Source organism: Nerophis ophidion, linkage group LG11 (assembly GCF_033978795.1).
Source record: "Nerophis ophidion isolate RoL-2023_Sa linkage group LG11, RoL_Noph_v1.0, whole genome shotgun sequence".
Taxonomy (NCBI): domain Eukaryota; kingdom Metazoa; phylum Chordata; class Actinopteri; order Syngnathiformes; family Syngnathidae; genus Nerophis; species Nerophis ophidion.
Genome location: NC_084621.1, coordinates 46,253,335 through 46,279,219, shown reverse-complemented (window position 1 = coordinate 46,279,219; position 25,885 = coordinate 46,253,335). Strand labels below are relative to the sequence as shown.

At 37.3% G+C, this 25,885-nt stretch overlaps 1 protein-coding gene across 3 annotated transcripts in view; it reads left to right on the top strand.

Moving 5' to 3' along the window:
• LOC133562195 (F-actin-uncapping protein LRRC16A-like) overlaps window positions 1–25,885 on the top strand; it is a 141,941-nt gene that overhangs the window by 102,523 nt on the left and 13,533 nt on the right. For all 3 annotated transcript variants that reach the window (XM_061916153.1, XM_061916155.1, XM_061916154.1), the window contains 15 exons: window positions 2,115–2,287; window positions 2,395–2,463; window positions 7,535–7,628; window positions 7,826–7,924; window positions 9,198–9,326; window positions 9,405–9,536; window positions 10,515–10,690; window positions 10,761–10,848; window positions 13,219–13,359; window positions 20,498–20,564; window positions 21,723–21,949; window positions 22,017–22,126; window positions 22,251–22,490; window positions 23,529–23,739; window positions 23,922–23,958. In XM_061916153.1, coding sequence (XP_061772137.1) covers window positions 2,115–2,287; window positions 2,395–2,463; window positions 7,535–7,628; window positions 7,826–7,924; window positions 9,198–9,326; window positions 9,405–9,536; window positions 10,515–10,690; window positions 10,761–10,848; window positions 13,219–13,359; window positions 20,498–20,564; window positions 21,723–21,949; window positions 22,017–22,126; window positions 22,251–22,490; window positions 23,529–23,739; window positions 23,922–23,958 — 1,993 coding nt within the window. The remainder of the gene's footprint in view (window positions 1–2,114; window positions 2,288–2,394; window positions 2,464–7,534; window positions 7,629–7,825; window positions 7,925–9,197; window positions 9,327–9,404; window positions 9,537–10,514; window positions 10,691–10,760; window positions 10,849–13,218; window positions 13,360–20,497; window positions 20,565–21,722; window positions 21,950–22,016; window positions 22,127–22,250; window positions 22,491–23,528; window positions 23,740–23,921; window positions 23,959–25,885) is intronic.

Sequence of the window (25,885 nt, the reverse complement as noted above, 5' to 3'; positions counted from 1 at the left end):
GCCATCTTGCTTGGGTGTCCTCCAGCCATCTGTGCATAACTGAGAGGCTATATTGTGAAACATTTAGGACAAAGGCGTGATAAAATGCCATCATTTACAAAACCCAAAACTAGTTAGTGAAGTTGGCACTTTTCAACTTATATTCAATTAAATACACTGCAATGACAAGATATTGAATGTTCGAACTGAGAAACGTAATTTTTTTTTGCACTAATACAACCGCATAGATGCTGGCTTTTGAACTTTGCGCCTACAACAGTCCTTTGGTCCGAAGGAAACAAAGTCCACAGTTTCCAAAAACAATTTGAAATGTGGACTCGTCAGACATAGAATCCTTTTCCACTTTGCATCAAACCATCTTGGCTGAGTTCGGGCCCAGCGAAGCCGGCGGGGTTTCTGGGTGTTTTTGATAAATGGCTTACACTTTGTATAGTATCAATCATCATCAATCAAAGTTTACTCATATAGCCCTACATAACAAGTGTCTCAAAGGAATGCACAAGCCACAACGACATCCTCGGCTCAGATCCCACATCAGGGCAAAAAAAAACTCAACCCAATGGGATAACAATGACAAACATTGGAGGGGACGCCTCCAGCTGACTACAATCCGGTGTGTTGATCAGCTTTAGGAGCATGTAGAGTTGGGTGTCATCACCATAACAGTGAAAGCTAACACCGTATTTGCATATGATGTCACCTGGCAGCAGCACATAGACGCTAGAGAGTGCAGGGCCAAAACCCGAATCCTGGGGAACGCCACACGTTACCTTAACATAATCCGAGGTCACACTGTTCTGAGAGACGCGCTGCATCCTTTCTGTAAGATAGGAATTAAACCAAGACTAAGTCTGACATACCAATACGTGTTTTGATACGCTCTAATAAAATATGATCGACGGTATCAAAAGCAACGCTAAGATGAAGAAGCGGCAACATGGATGACATCATAAAGTAAAGTTTTAACTTGCTCGTACAGATGAAGCGACGAACCGTCGTTACTGACAGTGTTTTTCTGAAGTGTTCCTGAGCCCATTTGGTGATATCCTTTACATACTGATGTCGGTTTTTGATGCAGTATCGCCTGAGGGATTGAAGGTCACATGCATTCAATGTTGATTTTCGACCTTGCCACTTACAAGCAATGATTACTCTAGATTCTCTGAACCTTTTGATGATATTACGGACCGTAGATGGTGAAATCCCTAAATTCCTTGCAGTAGCTCGTTGAGAAATGTTGTTGTTAAACTGTTCGACGATTTGCTCACGCTTTGTTCACAAAGTGGTGATCCTCGCCCCATCCTTGTTTGTGAATGACTGAGCATTTCATGGAAGTTGCTTTTATACCCAATCATGGCACCCACCGGTTCCCAATTAGCCTGTTCACCTGTGGGATGTTCAAAATAAGTGTTTGATGAGCATTCCTCAACTTTCTCAGTCTTTTTTGCTACTTGTGCCAGCTTTTTTGAAACATGTTGCGGACACTAAATTCCAAATGAGCTAATATTTGCAAAAAATAACAAAGTTTACCATGTATATTTTCTTTGCAGTGTATTCAATTGAATCTATGTTGAAAAGGATATGCAAATCATGGTATTCTGTCTTTAGTTACGATTTACACAATGTGCCAACTTTGGTTTTGGGGTTTGTAGATTTAGCTGTTAAAATTTGATGTACTGTATACGTATGTGCTTGGGTACCTATGACAGACCACCTCAAAAAACGAAATGGAACTGGTTTGGGGTTTTTTACAACTCAGAACAACTAATGGGACTTGTAGCTTGTGAAATTTGCAAGTTTATTGTGTGCTGTGTGTACATGCACATGTAAATAATTTTCCTGCAACACATGAAATTTTTATGCTCTGTCTGGATTGATGCCAATTCTCTATTGGCTTAACACTTCACACAGAGACTACTTGAAATAAAATCAATCCAACACTCGATGGATTCACTAAAAAAATATTATTTTTAATGTGTTAGACTCAGAGGCTGAATACTGTACCTGTAAGGATGCTTAAAAAATGGCAGAATTGGTCCAAAAACTATGAATACAACATATTTAAGATATACAGGTAATCTTTTCTCACATTACATTTTTTCCTCACTATCCAGCCCCTTACTTCACTGTCTTTAAGCGACTCTCGACTAAAGAGCGATCTAACCATTGTTCTGAATGCGCTGGGCAGCAACTCATCGCTTACCAGAATAGACATCAGCGGTAACGCAATGGGCGATATGGGCGCCAAAATGCTGGCCAAGGCATTGCAGATCAACTCCAAACTCAGGTGAATGACAAATATGTCTATAATTGTAGTTTCTTACGCAAAACTACATGATGTACCCAAACACTAGTTTAACTATCACTTGTATAATAATGTTTTTGTCTTTGCAGGACAGTGATCTGGGACAAAAACAACACCGGTCCACAAGGCCTACAGGATGTCGCAGCAGCTTTGGAAAAGTATGGCTCTTAATATGCATCTGTGTAATGAATGCAACCAGATTGTTGTAAGATGACGTTAAACATAAAAAGCGACATAAGGAGGAAATAGGGATAGACGATAAAACAATATCAATATATATTGTGATAGACATGTAATCAATATTAATAAAACATGCATTTGATCTTTTATTTTAATAAAAATGTTCACTATATATATATATATATATATATGGAGAGAGAGAGAGAGAGAGAGAGAGAGAGAGATGCTTATTTCTACACTTCTATCCATCAATCTTTCTATATGTCCATCTATCCAGATTTATATATATATATATATATATATATATATATATATATTAGGGGTGGGCAAATTAATGCGTTAATTATGAGTTAACTCATCAATCTATTAACGCCGACAATTATTTTATCGCTCATTTGCGTATGTTGTTTACATGCTTTTATTTTGTTAACGCCTTTTCTTAACAAGATGGCGTCGCCCGGCGTCGAGGGGCTCTTGGTAAAGATGCAACATTTGGCAAAAATACCGGACAATTCTGCAAATTTCATGGCTGGCTTACAGCGTGGTCACTCCGGGATCACTTACGACCGCCAGACAATTCTGGATGTGGATAGATCGGGCCGTTTTGGACTGAATGACGCTTGCTTGCTTGACCGGCTAGCTAGCATGGGAATACTTTGCCGGCTACATCCAGCGGCCTGTGAAGCAGCGGACTATATGTGTTGTCTGTCTATTTATCAATAATGCAGACGAAGAGTTTTGGCTGAGTTCTTAACGTTTGCTTTCAGAGCGTGCATATCACAACATACAAGATGCCGTCATGGCGACACAACGTATACCGGGCTACCGCGCATGCTCGTCACTCCTGTTGCATGCTGGGTAGGGTAGTTCTTTTATTCCCTGGCTCATAACATCAAACAATCGGAAAATTCCCATCATATCAATTCCTAGATATGGTCATAATTATTTTAAGTGCACTACGCAGAATAAACACAACATTATTAATATTGCTACTACGGATAATTTTATCAAAAATTCCCTAAAACATCCCACTACCTATAATATAGGTTTATTAAACATAAGATCCCTGATAAAAAAAATGTTTTTGCTGTTACCTCAGAAATTGCCTGTTCAGATGTTATGATTGTGGCTCAGAGATTTGTATGTAGATTATATTTATTTTCCATAACAAACAGGATAACTTAAATACCCTGGCAGTGGTAGTAATAAGCTTAGATGTTTGTATTTACATTTTTTGAGTTGATTTTCATAAAATATGCTATTTAACTGCTACTGTTTAACACGGACTGATTTAAATTGTGTTTGCACAACAAATGTTTTGGCGCTTTTGTTCATGTGGGGGAATATTCCAATAAAGGTGCATTACACACTACTTTTGAATTCATTATTGGGCTTTGCGTATACAATGCAGTTAATCGCGATTAATCAGAGAAATAGTGCGATTAACTTCGATTAAAATTTGTAATCGTTGCCCAGACCTAATATATATATATACAGTATATATATATATATATACATATATATATATATATATATATGTATATATATATATATGTATGTATGTATATATTCCAGCATCCCCCGCGAACATGAGGGACAAGTGGTTGAAAACAAGCTAAACTAATTTAATTTTACCCCTTTTCATACCATAGCAGTTTTATCCCATTTCCTTGTTTTCTGTAACAGAACAGTTAATAAATACATAATATACCACAGTAAGACAAATTAATAAAAACAAATATTAAATGCATAAATAATCTCTCTCTCTCTCTCTCGCTCTCTCTCTCTCTCTTTATCTCTCTCTCTCTCTCTCTCGCTCTCTCTCTCTCTCTTTATCTCTCTCTCTCTCTCTCTCTCTCTCTCTCTCTCTCTCTCTCTCTCTCTCTCTCTCTATACATATATATATATATATATAGATTGCCAAAGGTATTTGGCCACCCATCCAAATGATCAGAATCAGGTGTCCTAATCACTTGACCCGGCCACAGGTGTATAAAATCAAGCACTTAGCCATGTAGACTGTTTCAACAAACATTTGGGAAAGAATGGGCCGCTCTCAGGAGCTCAGTGATTTCCAGCGTGGAACTGTCATAGGATGCCAGCTGTGCAACAAATCCGGTCGTGAAATTTCCTCGGTCCTAAATATTCCAAAGTCAACTGTCGACTTTATTATACGGAAATGGAAGAGTTTGGGAACAACAGCAACTCAGCCTCAAAATGGTAGGCTAGGTAAACTGACAGAGAGGGGTCAGCAGATGCTGAAGCACATAGTGCAAATAGGTTGCCGACTTTTTGCAGAGTCAGTTGCTACAGAGCTCCAAACTTCATGTAGACCTTCCAATTAGCCCACGTACAGTACGCAGAGAGCTTCATGGAATGGGTTTCCATGGCCGAGCAGTTGCATCTAAGCCATACATCACCAAGTCTGATGCAAAGCATCGGATGCAGTGGTGTAAAGCACGTCGCCACTGGACTGTAGAGCAGTGGAGACGCGTTCTCTGGAGTGATGAATCTCGCTTTTCCATCTGGCAATCAGATGGACTAGTCTGGGTTTTGAGGTCGCCAGGAGAACGGTACATTTCGGACTGCATTGAGCCAAGAAAGAAATTTGGTGGCGGAATTATGGCGTGCGGTTGTTTTTCAGGAGTTGGACTTGGCCCCTTAGTTCCTGTGAAAGGAAGTTTGAATGCTCCCGTGGTGTAAAGCACACAACCACTGAACTATAGAGCAGTGGAGACGCCTTCTCTGAGTGATGAATCACGCTTTTCCATCTGGCAATCTGATGGTCATTCTGGGTTTTGAGGTTGCCAGGAGAACGGTACATTTCGGACTGCATTGAGCCGAGAATGAAATTTGGTGGAGGAGGAATTATGGTGTGGTTATTTTCAGGAGTTGGGTTTGGCCCCATAGTTCCTGAGTCCTTACCTGAACCCCATAGAACACCTTTGGGATGAATTAGAACGGACACTGAGAGCCAGGCCTTCTCGACCAGTATCGGTGTGTGACCTCACCAATGCGCTTTTGGAAGAATGGTCGAAAATTCCTATAAACACACACTGCAACCTTGTGGACAGCTTTCCCAGAAGAGTTGAAGCTGTAATAGCTGCAAAAAGTCGACCGACATCATATTAAACCCTATGGGTTAGAATGGGATGTCACTTTAATTTCATGTGAGTCAAAAGCATTTGCAGCATAAAAGCATTTGTAACAAGGTGACAGTAGAAGAGTTCTTGAGAGACAAAGATGAGTGTTTGAGGCGATGGAATCCAGCAGGCTTTTGTTTCTTCTGATCAAATGTGGGCGTGTGAGTGTGAAATGTGCATCCATCTAAATCGTCATCTGGGACACATCTATAGACACACTTCTTTTGCCTTCATCGCCTTTACTCGCTTTCCTTAAAGGTACATCTCCCCCAATTCCCTTCACTGTATTTCATTATTGAAATGACATTTTCTGTTCTGTGAGAGCTTTGTGCAATTCAATTTCCTCATGCCCTATTTTTTTTCCGCATCAAACCGTTCATAAGGTTTGACAATACCATAATGCTTACTGCCCATTAATGATGGATTTTTTTTGGATTTGTTAGACATGTTGACGCTAATGTTTTGTACGTAAGTGGGGATTTTTAAACAACCTCTAATCTACTTTCCAGTATAGGTGGTGTTGGATAAAATATGTAAATGGTTATTTATAAAATGTTGACTTTATATAAATGAAAGTTTACATCGGAAAGAAACTGTCAACCTTATTTTGAATTGACCCAATGGGAAAGGATGTCATACACTGGCACTGAAGTATTTGTGTCCGATTTGTCTAAAGGAAAAGTAACCACTATGTACATTGTACTAAATTATTTAACATTATAGCTTGCCATAGAATGCAAAAAAAGTAGGTATTTTTCAGTATAATAGGAAAAACAAGGTTTCAGCCACTAAACCTATACACTAGTAAATGGGACTAAAAGCTTTTTAGATAAGAATAGTGTAAACTGAAGCCAAATATTCATGGTTGCAATTGTTGGCGTACTATTGATTTATAGTTACAATGTCACATTCATCTACCATATTGTGTACAAAAGCTACATCAAATGTTTTTGTCTAACTTACGGTCTGTAGGTCATGTCCTTGTAAAATAATCCTATCACATGAAGACAAATGAAGTCAAAATTAACACGTTAACGCATGCAATTTTTTTTTTTTAACAAATGCAGATTAGTCACCCAATTTATTTTGACGGCACATGCTTTTTTACCTTAACCACGGATGGTTACTTGAAAGGCGATGCGGATTGCTATAGGGAAGGGATGGGCAAATGACGCTTTAGTACATTAAGTGTGTGGCACACTCACTAGTTGTATTGACAGTACTGATACTATCCATCATCATGCTATGCATGGATTTAGAAATTCTGACAATAACATTGCATTTGTGTTCAAATATTACAGTATGCTATAGTTAATTTTAGTCAATTTAAATTATGCAAGCAAGTATTTTTGGGCGAATATCACTGTTAATCAAAATTCTTATGTGGGTCCTGAACCGACAATGTCGTTGCGCCTTGTGCGGCCCTTTGAGACACTTGTGATTTAAGGCTACATAAATAAACATTGATTGATTATGTTGATTAATCATTTGCCAGGACGAATTAGGACGTTCAATTATTTTGTCGAAGGGTTCCACCCAAATGCAGCTGAGAAAGGCTCCAGCAACCCCCGCTACCCCAAAAGGGACAAGCGGTAGGAAATGGATGGATGGATGATTATAACTACACATTACACAGTTACACATTTGTGTTTTCATTTGCATGTCAAATGGAATGTATGAAACAAATCCACAAGGACTGGTTACCTTATTGTTGTCTACCTGTGCAACTATGAATTTGTAGCTTTCCCAGCATATGCTGTTAACTATACCGTGCACACTCTTTTCTTAAACTATATGAATGCAGAATTTTAACAGTCATGTTTTAAAGTACAGTCCTGTGCAGTCTTAGTGTTACCAGTTCCCTCTTTGTCCTCACTGTGATGTCCTCTGGCTGTGTTCCCAATAGAAACTTCGCTATCCGTTTCATGCCCCTCCCCATCATTGACGCCTCCCAGGCTTTGAAGGCCAGTCCAGAAAAGACAGAGGACGCCTTGCTTAAGGTATTGTAATAAGCTGCATTAGTTCCATCAGTCACAATCTGTCTCATAGGTTTTCACGACGGATGTCGACACAGGCTGGAGAGGGGAATAAAGCCTTCTTTTTAGAAATGCTAGAACTCACTCAACTGATAAACATTGTTAAATGGCACTATTTCTTTGTTTAGCCACATCACAACATTGTTTTGTTTCCTCCACAGATTGAAAATTATCTGTACAGAAACCATGAGACCAGGAAGTACCAACAAGAGCAGGCATATCGCCTTCAACAGGGCATTGTAACCACAACCACACAGCAGGTACTTGACTGCACATTGTTTATAACACACATTTGATATAATCTGAATCAATGTCCAGGTAAACTGTACCCCATACCTAAATATAAAGTTATTGATTTGAACTGTGAGCAGGGCCGGCCCCTGGCATAAACACTCTATGTGGATGTTTAGGGCCACATGATTATGTGGACTGGTCACTCTAGTAGCTGATCATCAATGTTGTGCTTTCCTGGTGTTTGCTTGTTATATTTTGATGGACTGAATGACCTCATGAATACAATTATATTTAATTTCTGCTAAACAATTATTCAGTGATGAGTCAACATGTCCTTTATATTAGTTTTAGTTCGATTCAGCAATATTGCAACCGCCTCCATTCATATTTACATCAATATAATTGCTAATGTAGCATCGCTTTGAACGCCATCATTTCAACAGATTTACACTTGAACTGTATATCTAAAATAATAGTACTATTCAAGTTTATATTCTAGCCAAAATCCTTCCTTAAATATGTCTTAAAAAACTTTTTTTTTCATAAGTTTTAACTTTATTTAAGTTTATTGTGTTTTTGTTTACTTTTTCCGATAATCTTAAAGCGGTATGGCATTTTAAAAACAGGCTTCACAATGTAGGAGACAGGGAACAGTTTGTCTTTCCCCTTTTAACCAATCAATCTACCTTCTTCTCCTTTTCATTTAAACTTTGGACCTTATCTTGAATATAACATCTGACTATTAAACTAATTAGATTGACCTGAATTGTAGTTGTCAATGTTGTATTTTTGTATATTGTTCATACATAAGTATTAACGTAAATCCTTAAATAACTTGCAAAGTATTAATAATACATTATATCCTTATATCTAATCATAGACATACTTGAACTGCATTTTTGTTGTTTGTGTTTCATGTGCACATACTTTCAGAGCCAAATGTACCTCTGGTCGCCAAACGTATTACAGTAAACCCTTGTATATCACTATTATTTGCTTCTGGGTCTGGCCATGGTAAATTAATTTCCACAAAATCGGAATTAACTATAAATACAGTATTTTTATAACTACAGCCTAAAAAAACCTTTTTATGACTTTTGAAATACAGTTTTAACATTAAGAAAGCCCAGAGACAGGAAATAACACCGGCATTGTCACTTTTACAAGCCTCAAACTCCAAAGCGCAATGTTGCAAGGGACAACTATATTACAATACTCAACAGGCTCACCGAAAAGGGGCGCAAAAGAAAATATTATTTAGGGTCACAGAAAGCCTGACTTTGAGATTCTGGTTTCTAGATGATGGACCGGATTTGCGTGAAGGTGCAGGATCACCTAAACTCTCTGAGAAACTCTGAGACTGACGTCATTTTGGAAGACGTCAGGTCGGCAGAAAGCCTTATCAAAGATGCAAGGAACTCGAAAACGGTGAGGATAGCCAATGGCGCCTTAAACTCTTGTATTTACATAATTATTTGTACCTTCCTTATTTTTGCATGGCCCCAGCTCCTCCCTAATCTCTACCACCTGGGATCAACCTCCAGAGAGGAAGTTCACAGGGCTTCAGTAGGTCCGATTCAGGAGAAACTGGAGTCTATGGCAGGAGAGGTGACTTCTGTCATGGACCAACAGCTACAGGTACAGTAGATGACACTAATAATTGCACTTAAAGTGAATTATGCAAAGTCAAAATGTTTGTTGTTTTGGAACATGATGCAGGAATCATAATTCTCACTGCAAATATTGAAGTCTATTGCAGTGGTTCTCAACCTTTCTTCAGTGATGTACCCCCTGTGAACATTTTTTTACTTCAAGTACCCCCCTAATCAGAGCAAAAGAGATAAAGAAGTAAAATACAGCACTAAGTCATCAGTTTCTCATTTATTAAATTGTATAACAGTGCAAAATATTGCTAATTTATAGTGGTCTTTCTTGAACTATTTGGAAAAAAATATATAAAAATAACTAAAAACTTGTTGAAAAATAAAGAAGTGATTCAATTATAAATAAAGATTTCTACACACAGAAGTAATCATCAACTTAAAGTGCCCTCTTTGGGGATTGTAATAGAGATCCATCTGGAATCATGAACTTAATTCCAAACATTTCTCCACAAAAAAAGAAAACTTTAACATCAATATTTATGGAACATGTCCACAAAAAATCTAACTGTCAGCACTGAATATTGCATTGTTGCATTTTTTTCCCCGCAGTTTATGAACTTACATTCATATTTTGTTGAAGTATTATTTAATAAATATGTCTACAAAGGATTTTTGAATTGTTGCTATTTTTGGAATATTTAAAAAAATCTCACGTACCCCTTGGCATACCTTTAAGTACCCCCAGGGGTACACGTACCCTCATTTGAGAACCACTGGTCTATTAAGTGCATTAGCAAGAGACGAAAACTGGGAAATGGGCGCCCTCTACAGACATTATAAAATAAGCAAGATAAAAAGATGGTATACTGTGTAACAACAGTTAAATCCGTTTTTGAAATTCTGACTGTGTTATACAAATATTATCGCTGTAAAGGAAGAATACTTGATACAGCTTTTGTCTTAGGTTTATATGCACATAAATATAATACTAGACACTCCTTAATCCATTCAGACACTGTTGGAATCTATGATGGACGCAGCGGAGTCTCTGTGTCCTCACGTGATGAAGAGAAGTAACCTTCGCTCAGACCTTGTAAAGGCCAGCTCAGCAAAGATGGTCGTCCCCAAGAGCTTTGTCACCAAAACTCTCTTGGAGCAGTCCGGTATTGACATCATCAATAAGATTAGGTGAATGATTTTATTGTTTAAAACATGTAGCGCTTTTTCTAAACTGACCCTCTCTTTTCTTTCTCGTCAGTGAGGTGAAGCTGAGTCTTGCCTCCTTCCTGTCCGATCATATTGTTGACGAGATCTTAGAGGCGCTTTCGACTTCACAACACACTCTGGTATGTTAATCATTCACATGCTAATAATTTACTTATCCCATCTACAAACTCCGTTTCTAAATGAGTTGGGAAATCGTGTTAAATGTAAATATAAACGGAATACAATGATTTGCAAATCATTTTCAACCCATATTCAGTTGAATATGCTACAAAGACAACATATTTGATGTTAAAAATGATAAACTTTTTTTTTTTGCAAATAATCTTTAACTTTGGAATTTGATGCCAGCAACACGTGACAAAGAAGTTGGGAAAGGTGGCAATAAATACTGATTAAGTTGAGGAATGCTCATCAAACACTTATTTGGAACATCCTACAGGTGTGCAGGTTAATTGGAAACAGCTGGGTGCCATGATTGGGTATAAAAGCAGCTTCCATGAAATGCTAAGTAATTCACAAACAAGGATGGGGCGAGGGTCACCAATTTGTAAGCAAATTGTCGAACAGTTTTAGAACAACATTTCTCAACGAACTATTGCAAGGAATTTAGGGATTTTACCATCTACGGTCCATAAAATCATCAAAAGGTTCAGAGAATCTGGAGAAATCCCTGCACATAAGCGATGATATTAAGGACCTTTGATCCCTCAGGCGGTACTGCATCAAAAACCGACATCGGTGTGTAAAGGATATCACCACATGGGCTCAGGAACACTTCATAAAACCACTGTCAGTAACTACAGTTGGTCTGACGAGTCCACATTTCAAATTATATTTGGAAACTGTGGACGTGGTGTCCTCCGGAACAAAGAGGAAAATAATTATCCGGATTGTTATAGGTGCAAAGTTCAAAAGCCAGCATTTGTGATGGTATGGGGGTGTATTAGTGCCAAAGGCATGGGTAGCTTACATATCTGTAAAGGCACCATTAATGCTGAATGGTCCATACAGGTTTTGGAACAACATATGTTGTCATCCAAGCAACGTTATCATGGACCCCCCTGCTTATTTCAGCAAAACAATGCCCAGCCATGTGTTACAACAGCGTGGCTTCGTAGTAAAAGAGTGCGGGTACATGTCTCCCATCGAAAATATGTGGTGCATTATGAAGCGTAAAATACAACAAGAAGACTCCGGACTGTTGAACAACTTAGGCTATGAAGCGTAAAATACAACAAGAAGACTCCGGACTGTTGAACAACTTAGGCTGTACATCAAGCAAGAATGGTAAAGAATTCCACTTTCAAAGCTTCAACAATTAGTTTTCTCAGTTCCCAAACGTTTATTGAGTGTTGTTAAAAGAAAATGTGATTCTAACACAGTGGTGAACATGCCCTTTCCCAACTACTTTGGCACGTGTTGCAGCCATGAAGTTCCAAGTTAATTATTGTTTGCAAAAAAAAAAAAAAGTTTGAATTTGAACATCAAATATCTTGTCATTCATTTGAATATGGGTTGAAAAGGATTTGCAAATCATTGTATTCCGTTTATATTTGCATCTAACACAATTTCCCAACTCATATGGAAACAGGGTTTGTAAATGCATGAATCAGGGATGTCCCGATCAATATTTTTGGCATCCGATGCAATTTTTCGGCCTCAGATTTGATCCGATTCTGAGTCCCAATGTAATATTTTGACAATAGAACATTTTCTTTTTAGCAACTAACTAAAGTAAACACAAAAGTTTATCTCATTGAGTTTAGAATTTGCTTGTAATGTTGCAAATCAGATAAAGTTAAGTGTGTGATATTCAATGTTACATAATTTTTTTAACAAAATAAGGTGGCTAGTGCTCAATAAATTAACAAAAGCAAAAAGTACTATTGGCTCTCATTCAAATAAATTTGGTTTTGCTATCAAAGCCCTCATGTATCTAGACACTTATTTCCTGAGTTTATAAACAAAAACAACCAAAAATACTGTATAAGGGCAAAAAAAGGAAAAATATAGATCTAATCATTTCAGCATTGTTTATGTACTAATACTACACAGTTACATCTGGAGTGATCACCTTTACTTAACATTGAAGCGTTGCGTAAGCTTTACAATTATTGTCCTGCCCGATGTTCGTAGCATGATTAGCCATTACTTTCCCTCAAGTCGTCCAACAATGTTTGATTCGTTGCAGCTTCCTCTAAAATTTGAGGCGGTGTTCAGGAAAGACCTGCACCTACCTGGAATTGACACACCCCTTGCATGTGTGTAACCAGGAATCAGGAAATTCTCAACAACTGACTGCAGATCAATTAAAAGAGACAAATATTGACTTCCGATCCTATCCCATGATCAGGATCAGGACATCTCTAGCATGTATACAACATTTGTCACCTGCTTATTATTAATAATATTATTATTATTAACTTCTCCTGTCATGCTTGAGTCAACCTATTTTTACCCTACGTTTTTTGATTCCTGCTCTCTTTCAGGCAGACCATCTGGTGCAGAGAGGGCGCCCCCTGGTGCAGCAGGAGTCAGTAGACATGGACGCTCCAGAGGAAAGGATTCCTAAACGAGCATCCGCTGAGATCCTGGAGGGCGAGAGACTGGAAGACCTGGAGTCATGCATGGTAGGATTGGACTAGAACAAGGACTGATATTTCTTATACAGGGCTACTTAACAAAGTTGTTCCAGGGGATACATTTTCAGAATACAGTACAAAGGACTGTGGACCTCTTTTTATATCTCATTAACGCAAGACTAGGTCTTCAAAAAAAGACTAAGAAAGGGAAGAATGAAGAAGTAAAGTCAAAGATTTTTATCACTAGTCAAAGACACTATAAATGAAAGGGAGACATACAGCAAAACGTAGTTGACACAAGTGCTTTGGTAATCTTAAAAGGACATACCGCATAAAGACTGATCAAAGATTCTCTGTATTTTAGGAGCACTATGCTGTTTTTAAAGGTCCATTGGTCAAAAATATTTTATATGACAGAAGGGCTCTGCTGTTTTTAAGGGCACACTGCAAATACGCTGTAGTCAACAATCCTCGATATGACAAGACTGTGCTGTGCTGTTAAGAAACTTCTACAATAACACTAGCCAAAGATCTGCTATACAACAAGCCAGCCATCCATCCATCCATCCTTTTCCTACCGCTTGTCCCTATCGGTGTCGGGGGGGTGTGCTGGAGCCTATCTCAGCATCTTTCCATTTTTAAGTATGAATTCTATTGTTCAAAGATACTCGATATAACAAGAGGACTCTACTGTTTTAAGAACCCCCTTAAAATATTGCTTTTGTCCCTCTACACCAGTCCTTCTCAAATAGTGGTGTAGACCCCCTTGGGGGGTGCGCGTGTGATCTCGGTAAACATGCTTTTTTTGCCGTACCAGAGTATGATGAAGCATATGTAGCACTTGGCTTCACTGTTGCCACTGTGGGAGACTAGGAAATACCAGTGTGTTGTTTCCTTTTATGGTAATAAGCTGACAATGTTATTTAGAGGAAATTTACAACAATAGACAAATTTTACTATTTATAGTCATGGTGGAGAGTTGGGGCGCACATTTTTATTTTTTTTTCCTGGGGGTGAGCGCAACAAAAAAAATTTAAGAAGCACTGCTCTCCACTAACAAGACTACTACTGCAGGAGACAGAATGAAGGTTTTGGGTAACAAAGTGTGTGGGGGTATGTCTGCAGTGTCGAATGGAGGTCTTGGTTTCGTGGGCGTGGGCATGGACATGGGTGTGCCAAATGCAAACGGAAAGTATTTAAACGAATAGTATGTACCTGTGCAGGAAGGAAGGAAAGAACAGGAAATAGGGGAGAGGAAGGAAGGCATTGTCATACTTTTGTTGAACGCTATAATTCCTGTTTTAATATATGCTGTGCACACGTCACATTGTCCCGACTGCACTACGGAGTGTTGTAATAAATACACAAAACGCAGTTCGGACCGAAGCGTTTTTGTACAGCGAGCGCGTCATACAAGCTCCAAAAATTCAATTAGCGACCAGAAGGAAAGTTTGGTTGCAATAACTACTGTACTAGTAATATTAGTTTGATTGATTTACTATAAAAGCAACATGTTGCTGGGTTAGGGTTAGGGTGCTTCTTATTTGATTCTCCTGTTTTCCACCATCAATATGTTGTTGCTTCTTCTCATGTGTTTGTCTTTGTTTCTCTTCTACCTGAAAAAGGTACTTTGAGCTAATTGCCATCATGGCTTTTTCCCACATCCTCCCCTCTTTAAGGCTTTATTGTATGCTGTCTTTCTTTTTCTTCAATTTTCTCTGTTCATCATCTTCTTGCCCCTTTGCTCCACGGAGACTCTGTGCTGCACCAGTGTAAGTAATATTGGTCAGTCCTTGTCCTTCTTTCACTCAACCTGCCTGCTTGATGGTCGTCTCTTCTAAAAGTCTGTACTGTACTCCAATACTTCACTTTCAATCTTTATCTAAATATTGCTGTGTAAGGTCTGCTCGACATACTCATGGATGTGCTTCACAAACACTGTATGTTGTCCCAGGATAACTATAATAAATACCTTGGTGGATCCCTCTTCTGCACAAAACATTATGGCATTTTATGGACGTTAAATTGTCTCAAAATTAGTATCAGTGGGATTGAAAATAATTACCTAATAGTTTAAAATATCCTCATTGAGTCATATTCCTTAATGTAATATTAAAAGTATATATTTTGAATGAGAGGAATAATAGTTTTAGGGTGTGGTCACACTTGTGGTTTGATACTCTCGACCAGTGTTTTTCAACCACTGTGCCGTAAGATACAGTCTGGTGTGCCGTTGGGGATTATCTAATTTCATCTGTTTGGGTAAAAAATATTTTTTGCAAACTAGTAATTATAGTTTGCAAACTGTGTTGTTGAGTGTCGGTGTTGTCTAGAGCTCGGCAGAGTTACTGTGTAGTACTCGTCTATATCATTAGGTGGCAGCTGGTAGCTAATTGCTTTGTAGATGTCGGAAAAAACGGGAGGCAGCATGGAGGTAAAAAAGTATTGAAGCTTAGGGAAGGCTATGCAGAACAAGACTAAAACTGAACTGGCTACACAGTAAACAAAAACAGAATGCTGGATGACAGCAAAGACTTACTGTGGAGCAAAGACGGAAGGATAAAAACAACTTAAATATTCTTGATTGCGATAACAAAGTAGATGAGGGAAATATCGCTCAAAGGAAGAAATTAAAGTAATACAGGAAAATACCAACAAAAAAAAAAAGAAAAAGCCACCAAAATAGGAGCGCAGGACAAGAATTAAAACACTACACAGAGGAAAACAGCAAAAAACTCAAAATAAGTCATGGCGTGATGTGACATCTACTTGAAGACAAGAGCTATATTGATCCATGGTTGGTTATGGTTATGGTTTAAAGTCATATCCAACAACTGCAACAACAACTTTTACTGTCAACAGAGTTTTGTTTTTCAATGATTTCTGCTGGTGGTGTGCCTCCGGATTTTTTCAACGCAAAAAATGTGCCCTGGCTCAAAAAAGGTTGAAAAACAATGCTCTAGACCAGACCAAAATTTTTTTTAAATGTTTTGTTTTTGTTTTCTTAGGCAAATTCAAGAAATGACTTGATTGGGCAGCTTTCAAAACATATTGTATTACATGATAAAATTTAAATTCCGTATTCCTAACCAGTTGCCCGTTTACACATGCAAGCCAACAGATGGCGCCAAATAACTTCCCCTTAACTAAGTCAGAACTTGACTTCCTGTCACTCAATGAGCTACTCTTTGTGATTTCACTCATTATTCTCAACAACAAGGTTTCAAAATATACATTTGAAAAAAAAAAGTACTTTTAAAATGTTTTAAACAGCATTTCCAAAACATTTGTTATGCATATTTCTCATTTCTGCATTTGCTTTGCTGTCATGTTAACTGTTGTCCATGTATTTGATTTGTTTAGTGTTCGCATTCTAGCTGAAGTGAACAGAATCACACCAGAGTTTTGGTATGCTGGATGATACAGATGATTGTGTTTACACTTCAGCAAACAAACCGTAATAGCGATAGTTCTTATTAACTGAATAAAACAAGTATAAGTGTGAACACACCCTCAGATCCCCGCCAGCTAAAACAGATTCCCACTATTCTCAGAAGCCTTTCTACAACTTGCTGACTTGTTACTTCAAATGTGGATGCAAAAATTACTAAAGAAAAAGATTAAGGAGTAACTCAATGGACACATTTATTGATCCAGAGGTGTGCACCAAGACATTTGTCACCACAGTGTATGTACAAGGACGTGTCAATCGTAAGTTCACTTGGTTGTCACTTTGCATGTAAAACACTCACAGATGTTCAGTCAGACCTTCCACTGTAAGATAAAGGTGTGGCACAGCTGGAAGAAGGGTTGTTAGATGTTCATGAAATGGCAATTTTAATCACTTAAGCCATATTTTTCCTCCAACAATAGTATGTCGGAATGGTTAGTTTTTTTTGTAACACCGTTGGGAAAAAATAAATTATATAGATCTATCAGTAAAACCTAGGGCTTTCAAAAAACAGTAATGGCAGTAATTTATTTATTTATTTAAACACATTAATATGTTTAAAGTCATTTCTGCGCGTGCATCATTGCAAGCCATGTGTATGAGGGGCCGTTAGGGACATTATTCAGAATTACCTCTTACATACACTACTGAAATGCTGTATGTGTATGTAGTGTATGTAAGAGCATTTCAGCAGTCTATGTGAGACCATTTTAGTAGTGTGTATAAGAGTGTTTCAGTAGTGTGTGTGAGGAAAAAACATTTCAGTTGTTTATGTGAGAGCATTTCAGTAGTGTGTATAAGTGTGTTTCAGTAGTGTGTGTGTGAGAGAAAAACATTTCAGTTGTTTATGTGAGAGGATTTCAGTAGTGTATGTAAGAGGTAATTCTGAATAATGTCCCTAACGGCCCCTGATACATGTGCCTCTGTTTTAAAGGGGGAACTGTCATGTTCTGCCATTTATTAGTTCAGCATAGGGATGCAATGACAAAGCTGGGTGTAGAATCAATAAAGTTCATCCATCTACCACTTGTCCCAATGTATTTTATAATTAATAATCGGCTGAAGTTACAACAAATGTAACGGAGGGATCTAGTAAAAGAGATTAATTAAATAAGGCACTGATTAAAAATAACAGGTAGCAGGCAAAACTACAAAATGTAGTATTTTACACATACCTTCCAAGAAATAACATGAACAAATCATATGCATAAAAAACACATCCACTTTAAATGACTACAGGTAGTTACAAAATTAAAGAAAGCTGTGCCCCTTATCAGAATAGAACACAAAAGTTTAATAAATAAAGCACATATGATTTTCCTTTTTAACTTTGAATAATTCAAATCTTTCAGCAGCTGCAGATCTACTGTAGCTATAGATATTAAATTATTATCATTTGTTCATGTTTTATTCTCATTTTTTGCAAAAAACTATTTATCATGGGAAAATCTAAATATGCAATATTTTCCCTCCAAAATGATGCAAAGTAGCATATTTGAGTTTAAAATATCGGCACCCTTGAAATGGTAATAATTCCTAACAACACTGATTTTGATGTAGTAACAATTTGTCAAAAACCCAGAAATCTTGGTAACAAAAACATCAGCTCTATTTGAAGACGGAAGGACATGGTTATAACAACACTTTCAAAGTGACCTACTGTATAAATTGATGTATATTTAATAATGTAATTTCATGTGCTGTTTACAAATAAACCTTGCACATTTGGTGCAATAGTTCACCACTCCTTTGTGCTGGGGGTTCAAGAAGCTCTGCCTGCACAGAAGCCATCAGGCCAGAACAAATATTGTTGCCTTGGGAGACACCTTCTACTTGCCACTGCTGGGACAACAAGCGCTCTCGCTACGCCCTCCAAAAATAGAATGTTTCATGCACGATCCACAGACTTGAAAAGTATGTATGCATTGGAGTATGACATGTACAGTATATCACGTCACATGGGTACATGGACATGTGCCACCTGCGCGGGCAGGAGTAAAGGGTAAAGACCTGCAAAGACAAAATCCGATTACATCTGATGACAAACATCCTTTCATTGCTTTGATACACAAATATTCCACTTTATTTCAAATGATCATACAAACACAGTTAAAGTAGTAGTAGTAGTAGTCATAGAAGAGAAGCCTCCTTCCTCTCCTCTGGTATCTAAAGATTAGCACCCCTCCCCCAACCATCCAAAATGTAAATAAAGGCCATACACTACTATTTATACTACACAATTTTTTATACTAACACGAAATAAAACAGGAAATAATGTATGCATAATTGTGCTTTCCTGGTCCTAGTGTTCCACAGCCCCTTTGCAAGCAGTGTTGTCCATGATTCGACTATAACAAGCTGAAGAAAATTTTGGCAAATGCTTCTTACTTCAAATATTCCCCTGCATGAACTCTCTCAGCCACACATCCAATAAATGAAGAGAAGGGTTAGACCGACAATGGCTGTGACAAAGCATGCTTTTTTTGTACTTGCAGGGTATCTTCTTGATGTACTCAGCTAAACGAACCTGCAAGCTTTTAGTTTTTCTACGTTTTACAGACACACAAAATATATTCACATTTGCACACGGAGGTAAATAAAATAACAATAAATAAATAATGGCATCAGTATTTTTGGTGTGACTGCGTGTTTGTTTTAACATAAGAAACGTTGAAGACTACCTGCATTTAAAGTTACATAAACACATAATATGTTGTCATCTAGGCTATGTTCACACTGCAGAGTAGGATGTCAAATTCAGATTTGTTTTTTGTCAATTCTGATCTTATTTAGTTATTCACATTACAATAAAAATGCAATGTGAACACAATCTGACCCTCATGCAGTCATAACGTCACACATGCTGCAGTGTTTACAGAAGAAAACATAGCTCCATTTCTAGTAAGTGTTAGTCCTTGTGTTCTTTAGATGTCTGCAACCCACCCTTATGACGCATGTGCGCATGCGCACAAACGCAAATATTGAAATTATTTTAAATATTTGCCTACAAATAAGTAGTGATTTCAAATTATGTTTATTCAATTGTATCTTCAGAGCAGTAAGCATGTAGACAAGCATTATAACATGTCAGGTTTTCAGCACATCTAAAAATATGTGGTACAATGGAAGTAAAGGGCGACGAAATGGGCAAAGGGGAACGATTATAGTAAACGATTATCTCCTATTTGGAATCATTTTACAAATAGTGTAATGATACTATTTTATCAATCAATCAGTCAAAGTTTACTTACCGGTATATAGCCCTTACTCACATTTAAAACAAAAACTTGTTGAAAACATCCATCCATTTCCTACCACTTATTCCGTTAAGGGTCGCGGGGGGCACAGGTGCCTATCTCAGCTGCAATCGGGCGGAAGGCGGTGTACACCCTGGACAAGTCGCCCCCTCATCGCAGTTGTTGAAAACAATGTGGCCAAATTTAAGCCCTCTTAATTTTAAATGTAACTGATTTGTCGAATATGGAAAAAATAATACAAACAATTAAATACATTTTGGTTAATTAAAAAGTATAATGATTAAACTTTACTCATAATACAGACGTAGCAAAAATATTAGTTGTTTTTTTCCATACTAAATTATTTCATCAACAAGCTCTGCAGTGCAATCACAGTACATGCCATGTATTTTAGATAAATACTGTTGTGGGTTTTAAAGAAGTAATAAACACAAGAAGTTTTAAAGAATTAAAGAAGTTGTATCTGCCTGTCTTACAGATGACTCCAAAGTCCAAAAGAAAAAGCATCCATACTCGAATGCTGAGGCCAGTTTCACGTGCCTTTGGTAAGCTCAAGTCAATACTATTCAAACAGTCAATGTAGTTTTTTGTTGAATTCACCCTTATTGAAGAATGGTAAATTCTGGAACCAGTTCTCCCCATGATGCATTGAAGTTCTTCACCAAAATATTAAACGCAATATAAGCTCATTAATAAGAAAACTTATTATTATTGACTTGTTAAAGGCCTCTGTCTGAGATCAAATTAGATCAGATCTAGGCAGGCCGCGCACGGCCCGTTATGATTTTCAAAGCAGCCTGCCGGACAATTTCAAATTATTTTTTCAGACCTGTAACATCAAAACTGCAGCCGCCATTATGATGTGCAGTGTTATTTTCAAATTACCATAAGTATTGAACTTTGTAAAGTATTTAAATGGTTGAAATCTGCCCTTTTGAGTGATATACGAGTTATTAAGGTAATCTACGACACAGCAGCTCCAGGTAGAAAATGAACCAAGCAATGTTAGCGGGGATTGTTTCTAGAGTAGCCAGTCTAAAACGTGGTTGTCGAAGACAGCGGTGAAAGCAAATTTTTACAACAAACTTCTTCAGAAAAATAATTTTATATCAGATTGTAGGTGTTCTTTACCCTTTGCGTTCATATTTCCGCATGTTTGTTGCGTTTTTGTTGGTTGTATAAGATGCCGATCGAGGAGGTGGTCTGAGAAGTAAAAGAGGAGCGACATTCATATGTTTTATGTGTTTTATTGTTCATAGTAAATATTGCAAATCCTACATCCTTTATTTTCATGTACATACTGGGTGTCACATTCAGAAAAAAAGAATTCAAATTCCATTCCGCTTTCTGAGATGGTCTGTTATAACGTTTTTAGCATTCTATCAGACATTATTGAAAGTTTTGTATTAATGTTAATTAATAAAGGACCCAAGCACACATCCTGTACAGCAGATTTTCACAGCTAAATGTATGTGTATAAATGTGAATACATGTATGTTTATATATATATATATATATATATATATATATATATATATATATATATATATATATATATACATGTATATGTATATACATGTATATGTATATACATGTATATGTGTGTGTACAGTACATACATACGCATCGGCCCCCCAGACACAAAATAATTACCCAGGTCTGAATTAGATTGTACCTAATATTGTGGCAACACTACCGCACAGAGATGGAGTTTGACCTAGACAAGGCACTGGAGGACGTACCGGTCCATGTTGAAGACACTGCCGCTCCATCCCACACTCCTCCAACTCCATCTCAGCCATCAGCAAAAGTGGATCCCCGCGTGCCAGGAGGGGTTTTAGAGCTTCCATCTGAGGAGGAGAAAAAGCTGAAGCACTTTACGAAACTAAGACCACGCAGAAACAAAAAAACACACTCCAGTAAAATACCAGTAAGTGTTTGATACTTCATAGGTGTTTTTATGTCGGAATGAATCATACGACTCTATTTTGTCACAGCAAATGAGCAATACCCCCTCTCAGGACGGGGAGCAGAATGGTCACATAGGAAGGGTGGACGAGGGTGTGGATGAATTTTTCTCTAAAAAAGTCACCAAGATAGATTCAAAGTAAGCTCCGTTCATGTTTTTCTCATATGTTTGACTTTACTGTCAAATGCTGAGTCATTCATATCACATCATAAGCGCTGTTGTTCTGTCTCTTTCTTGCTATGCTAACTGTTTCTTTCCTCAGACGTTCCATCAAGAGCTCTGAATCTCACGATGGAGAGAAGAAGAAGAGCAAAGGAGGCTTCCTCAACCTAATCAAACGCTCTTCTAAATCTGACAAATCTGATAAATCAGACAAAAATCAGGTGACCCCACCATCTTCAGCTACATCCAATGCTTCTTTAGCCTCAGCTTCCAGCATTGCTGAGGAACCTTCCTCTCCAAAGCCGACAGTAAAGAGCCCAGCACCCGAGCCAAAGTCAAGGTACACTATTTGCATTCACCCTCTGCACCCTTTGGATTTTAAAATAGTGCAATTATTAGATCTTAAGTGTAAATATCCACAAGTTACATTTAAGGGTAATAGGGATGAGAGATATAGACAATACAATACAAATGATATTAATTAGGTTGACGAAAGAGTTTCTAATACTTGCTAGTGGCCGCTTTTCATTGAAGGACACAAAAGACCATGCTAACTGTAAACAAAGGTGGGCGGATCACTACAAATATTAACAGTTATGGTACCCACAACTATAGTATCAGTATTAGATCAATGTATTTTTATCATCACAAAATGTTCTGTAGTTATTGTTTACAAACTCAGTAAATAAGTCCTTGGACACAGGAGGACTTTATTGCAGAAACCAAAGGATTTAAATCAGACCCAAATGTAGAAAGTTATTGAAATATGTATTTGTTATTGTTACACCACCATCCTGTGTTTTTGTCTGATTAGAATTTTAATCAATAACGATCTTGAAGATTTAAAGTAACAGTATCAACATTGGTATAACCAATAGTACTTGGTATTGGATCGATACGCAATTTTGTAGTAGCAACCAAAACTGATTTAAAGTATCCAAACACCAGAATAATAGGTGTATATTATATTTTAACAGAAATGTAGATAGAACCATGTTAGAATATAAAATAACCAGATAATAACAGTAAATGAGCAAGTAGATTAATAAGTTTAAAAAAAAAAATTACACGTGAAACTTATGCAATATGATACCACATACGTCAGCAGTCAATTTAGAAGTCTTTGTAACCCGTTTTTAAAATTGTTGTATTGTCATTTATATACCAAATAATATATTATGTATCCAATGTTATTGCTAGAGGCTACAATATATACAGTATGGTGATATAGATTTTAGGCCATATTGCACAACCCTAAGTGGTACATATTCTTATCGTCTGATAAACAATTGGAAGATGCCCACTGTGATACGTTGTAGTTTCCTGCCATCATAAGTTTCTTTTTTTTTTTTTCCTTTCCTTTCTGTTCGCCCTGCAGAGATTCTTCAAGTCGCTCACAGCCTGCAGACTACAGCAGTAGCTCAGACCGTTCAGAGGAGCTGAGAACACCTGACTCCATAGATGAGCCGTGGGATACCTCCGACGGCCGAGGGAGTCCTCAGGGTGGACGGCGGTACCCGGCCATGCAGATAATGGGTAGTGGGCTGCTGGCAGAGATGAAGGCCAAGCAGGAGAGGAGAGCACACAAGGTGAGTTGGTGTCATTCAAACTGGTAGGGAAGCATGCATTTAGTTAAGTCTTCATGTGAAAACTATGCTTTAGCTGTAATATTGTTACTACTGTACATATATTTAGATAGCAAATGCTGCATAATTAAATAATCTGGATGCAGAAAATGAGCTCTTATGCTTGAAAAATCTGTGTTTTCCAGTCTTCCAGCCCTGATAGGCCTGACAGTAATTCCACAGGTGAGTTATGCATAAGAGTATTTTAGATCGATACACTATGCATTCAAAACACAAACTAAGACAAAGGTAGGAATGTTCATTTTTGTTTCAAGGATACAAGGAAATTCAAAATCATACCAGCACAGATGAGACGCATGAGTTATGTGACCTCAATAAACTCAACCAAGTCCTGCCTGTTTTCTTTCTCATTCTAGCTCAGTAGGCACTTTTGTAGTCCGCTTGTCTACTGTATCAAAATCAGTGTTGTCAATATTACACTCTAATATTACACTCTGTAATCTATTTTTAGAAATATTGCATATTTTGCATTTTCCCATTATGAAAAACTGTTGTTTTTTTGACAAAAAAGACATAAAAATAAACTTTGTATCAATAGTTTGATCATAAATTGATAAAAGATTTTAAGAAAGTAAAATAAATATATAAGTATACACAGTATGTATGTATATGTATGTGTATATGTATATATTTATGTATTTATGTGTATGTATATATATATATATATATATATATATATATATATATATATATATATATATATATATATATATATATATATATATATATACAACATTGTTCTGACATCCATCCATCCATCCATTTTCTACCGCTTATTCCCTTTCGGGGTCGCGGGGGGTGCTGGCGCCTATCTCAGCTACAATCACGCGGAAGGCGGGGTATAATTTTCTATTTATCATTCAAATCTTCCATCTGCATCGAATCAAATAATTTTGCATAGTATCAAATAACATTGAATCGAAATGTTTTAAAAAGCATTGTTAGTGAACTGTATCGTAACCCATGTATCGAGATTCATATCAGATCGCCATTTAAGGCAGAGATGCACACCCCTAATATATATGTACAAACCCTGTTTCCATATGAGTTGGGAAATTGTGTTAGATGTAAATATAAACAAAATACAATGGTTTGCAAATCATTTTCAACCCATATTCAGTTGACTATGCTACTAAGACAACATATCTGATCTTAAAACTGATGAACATTTTTTTTTTTTGCAAATTATTATTAACTTTAGAATTTGATGCCAGCAACATTTGATAAAGAAGTTGGGAAAGTTGGCAATAAATACTGATAAAGTTGAGAAATGCTCATCAAACACTTATTTGGAACATCCCACTGGTGTGCAGACTAATTGGGAACAGGTGGGTGCCATGATTGGGTATAAAAGCAGCTTCCATGAAATGCTAAGTAATTCACAAACAAGGATGGGGCGAGGGTCAACACTTTGTAAGCAAATTGTCGAACAGTTTTAGAACATTTCTCAAGGATCTATTGCAAGGAAATTAGGGATTTTACCATCTACGGTCCGTAAAATTATCAAAAGGTTCAAAGAATCTGGAGAAATCACTGCACGTAAGCGATGATATTACGGACCTTTGATTTCTCAGGCGGTACTGAATCAAAAACCAACATCAGTGTGTAAAAGATATCACTACATGGGCTCAGGAACACTTCAGAAAACCACTGTCAGTAACTACAGTTAGTTGCTACATCTGTAAATGCAAGTTAAAACTCTACTACGCAAAGCGAATGCCATTTATCAACAACACCGAGGAACGCTGCCGGCTTCGCTGGGCTCGAGCTCATCTAAGATGGACTGATGCAAAGTGGAAAAGTGTTCTGTGGTCTGACGAGTCCAAATTTCTATTTATACAAACACTGTTTCCATATAAGTTGGGAAATTGCGTTATATGTAAATATAAACAAAATACAATGATTTGCAAATAATTTTCAACCCATATTCAGTTGAAGATGCTACAAAGACATGATATTTGATGTTCAAACTGATAAACCTTATTTTTTTTGCAAATAATCATTAACTTTAGAATTTGATGCCAGCATCATGTGACAAAGAAGTTGGGAAAGGTGGCAATAAATACTGATAAAGTTGAGGAATGCTCAT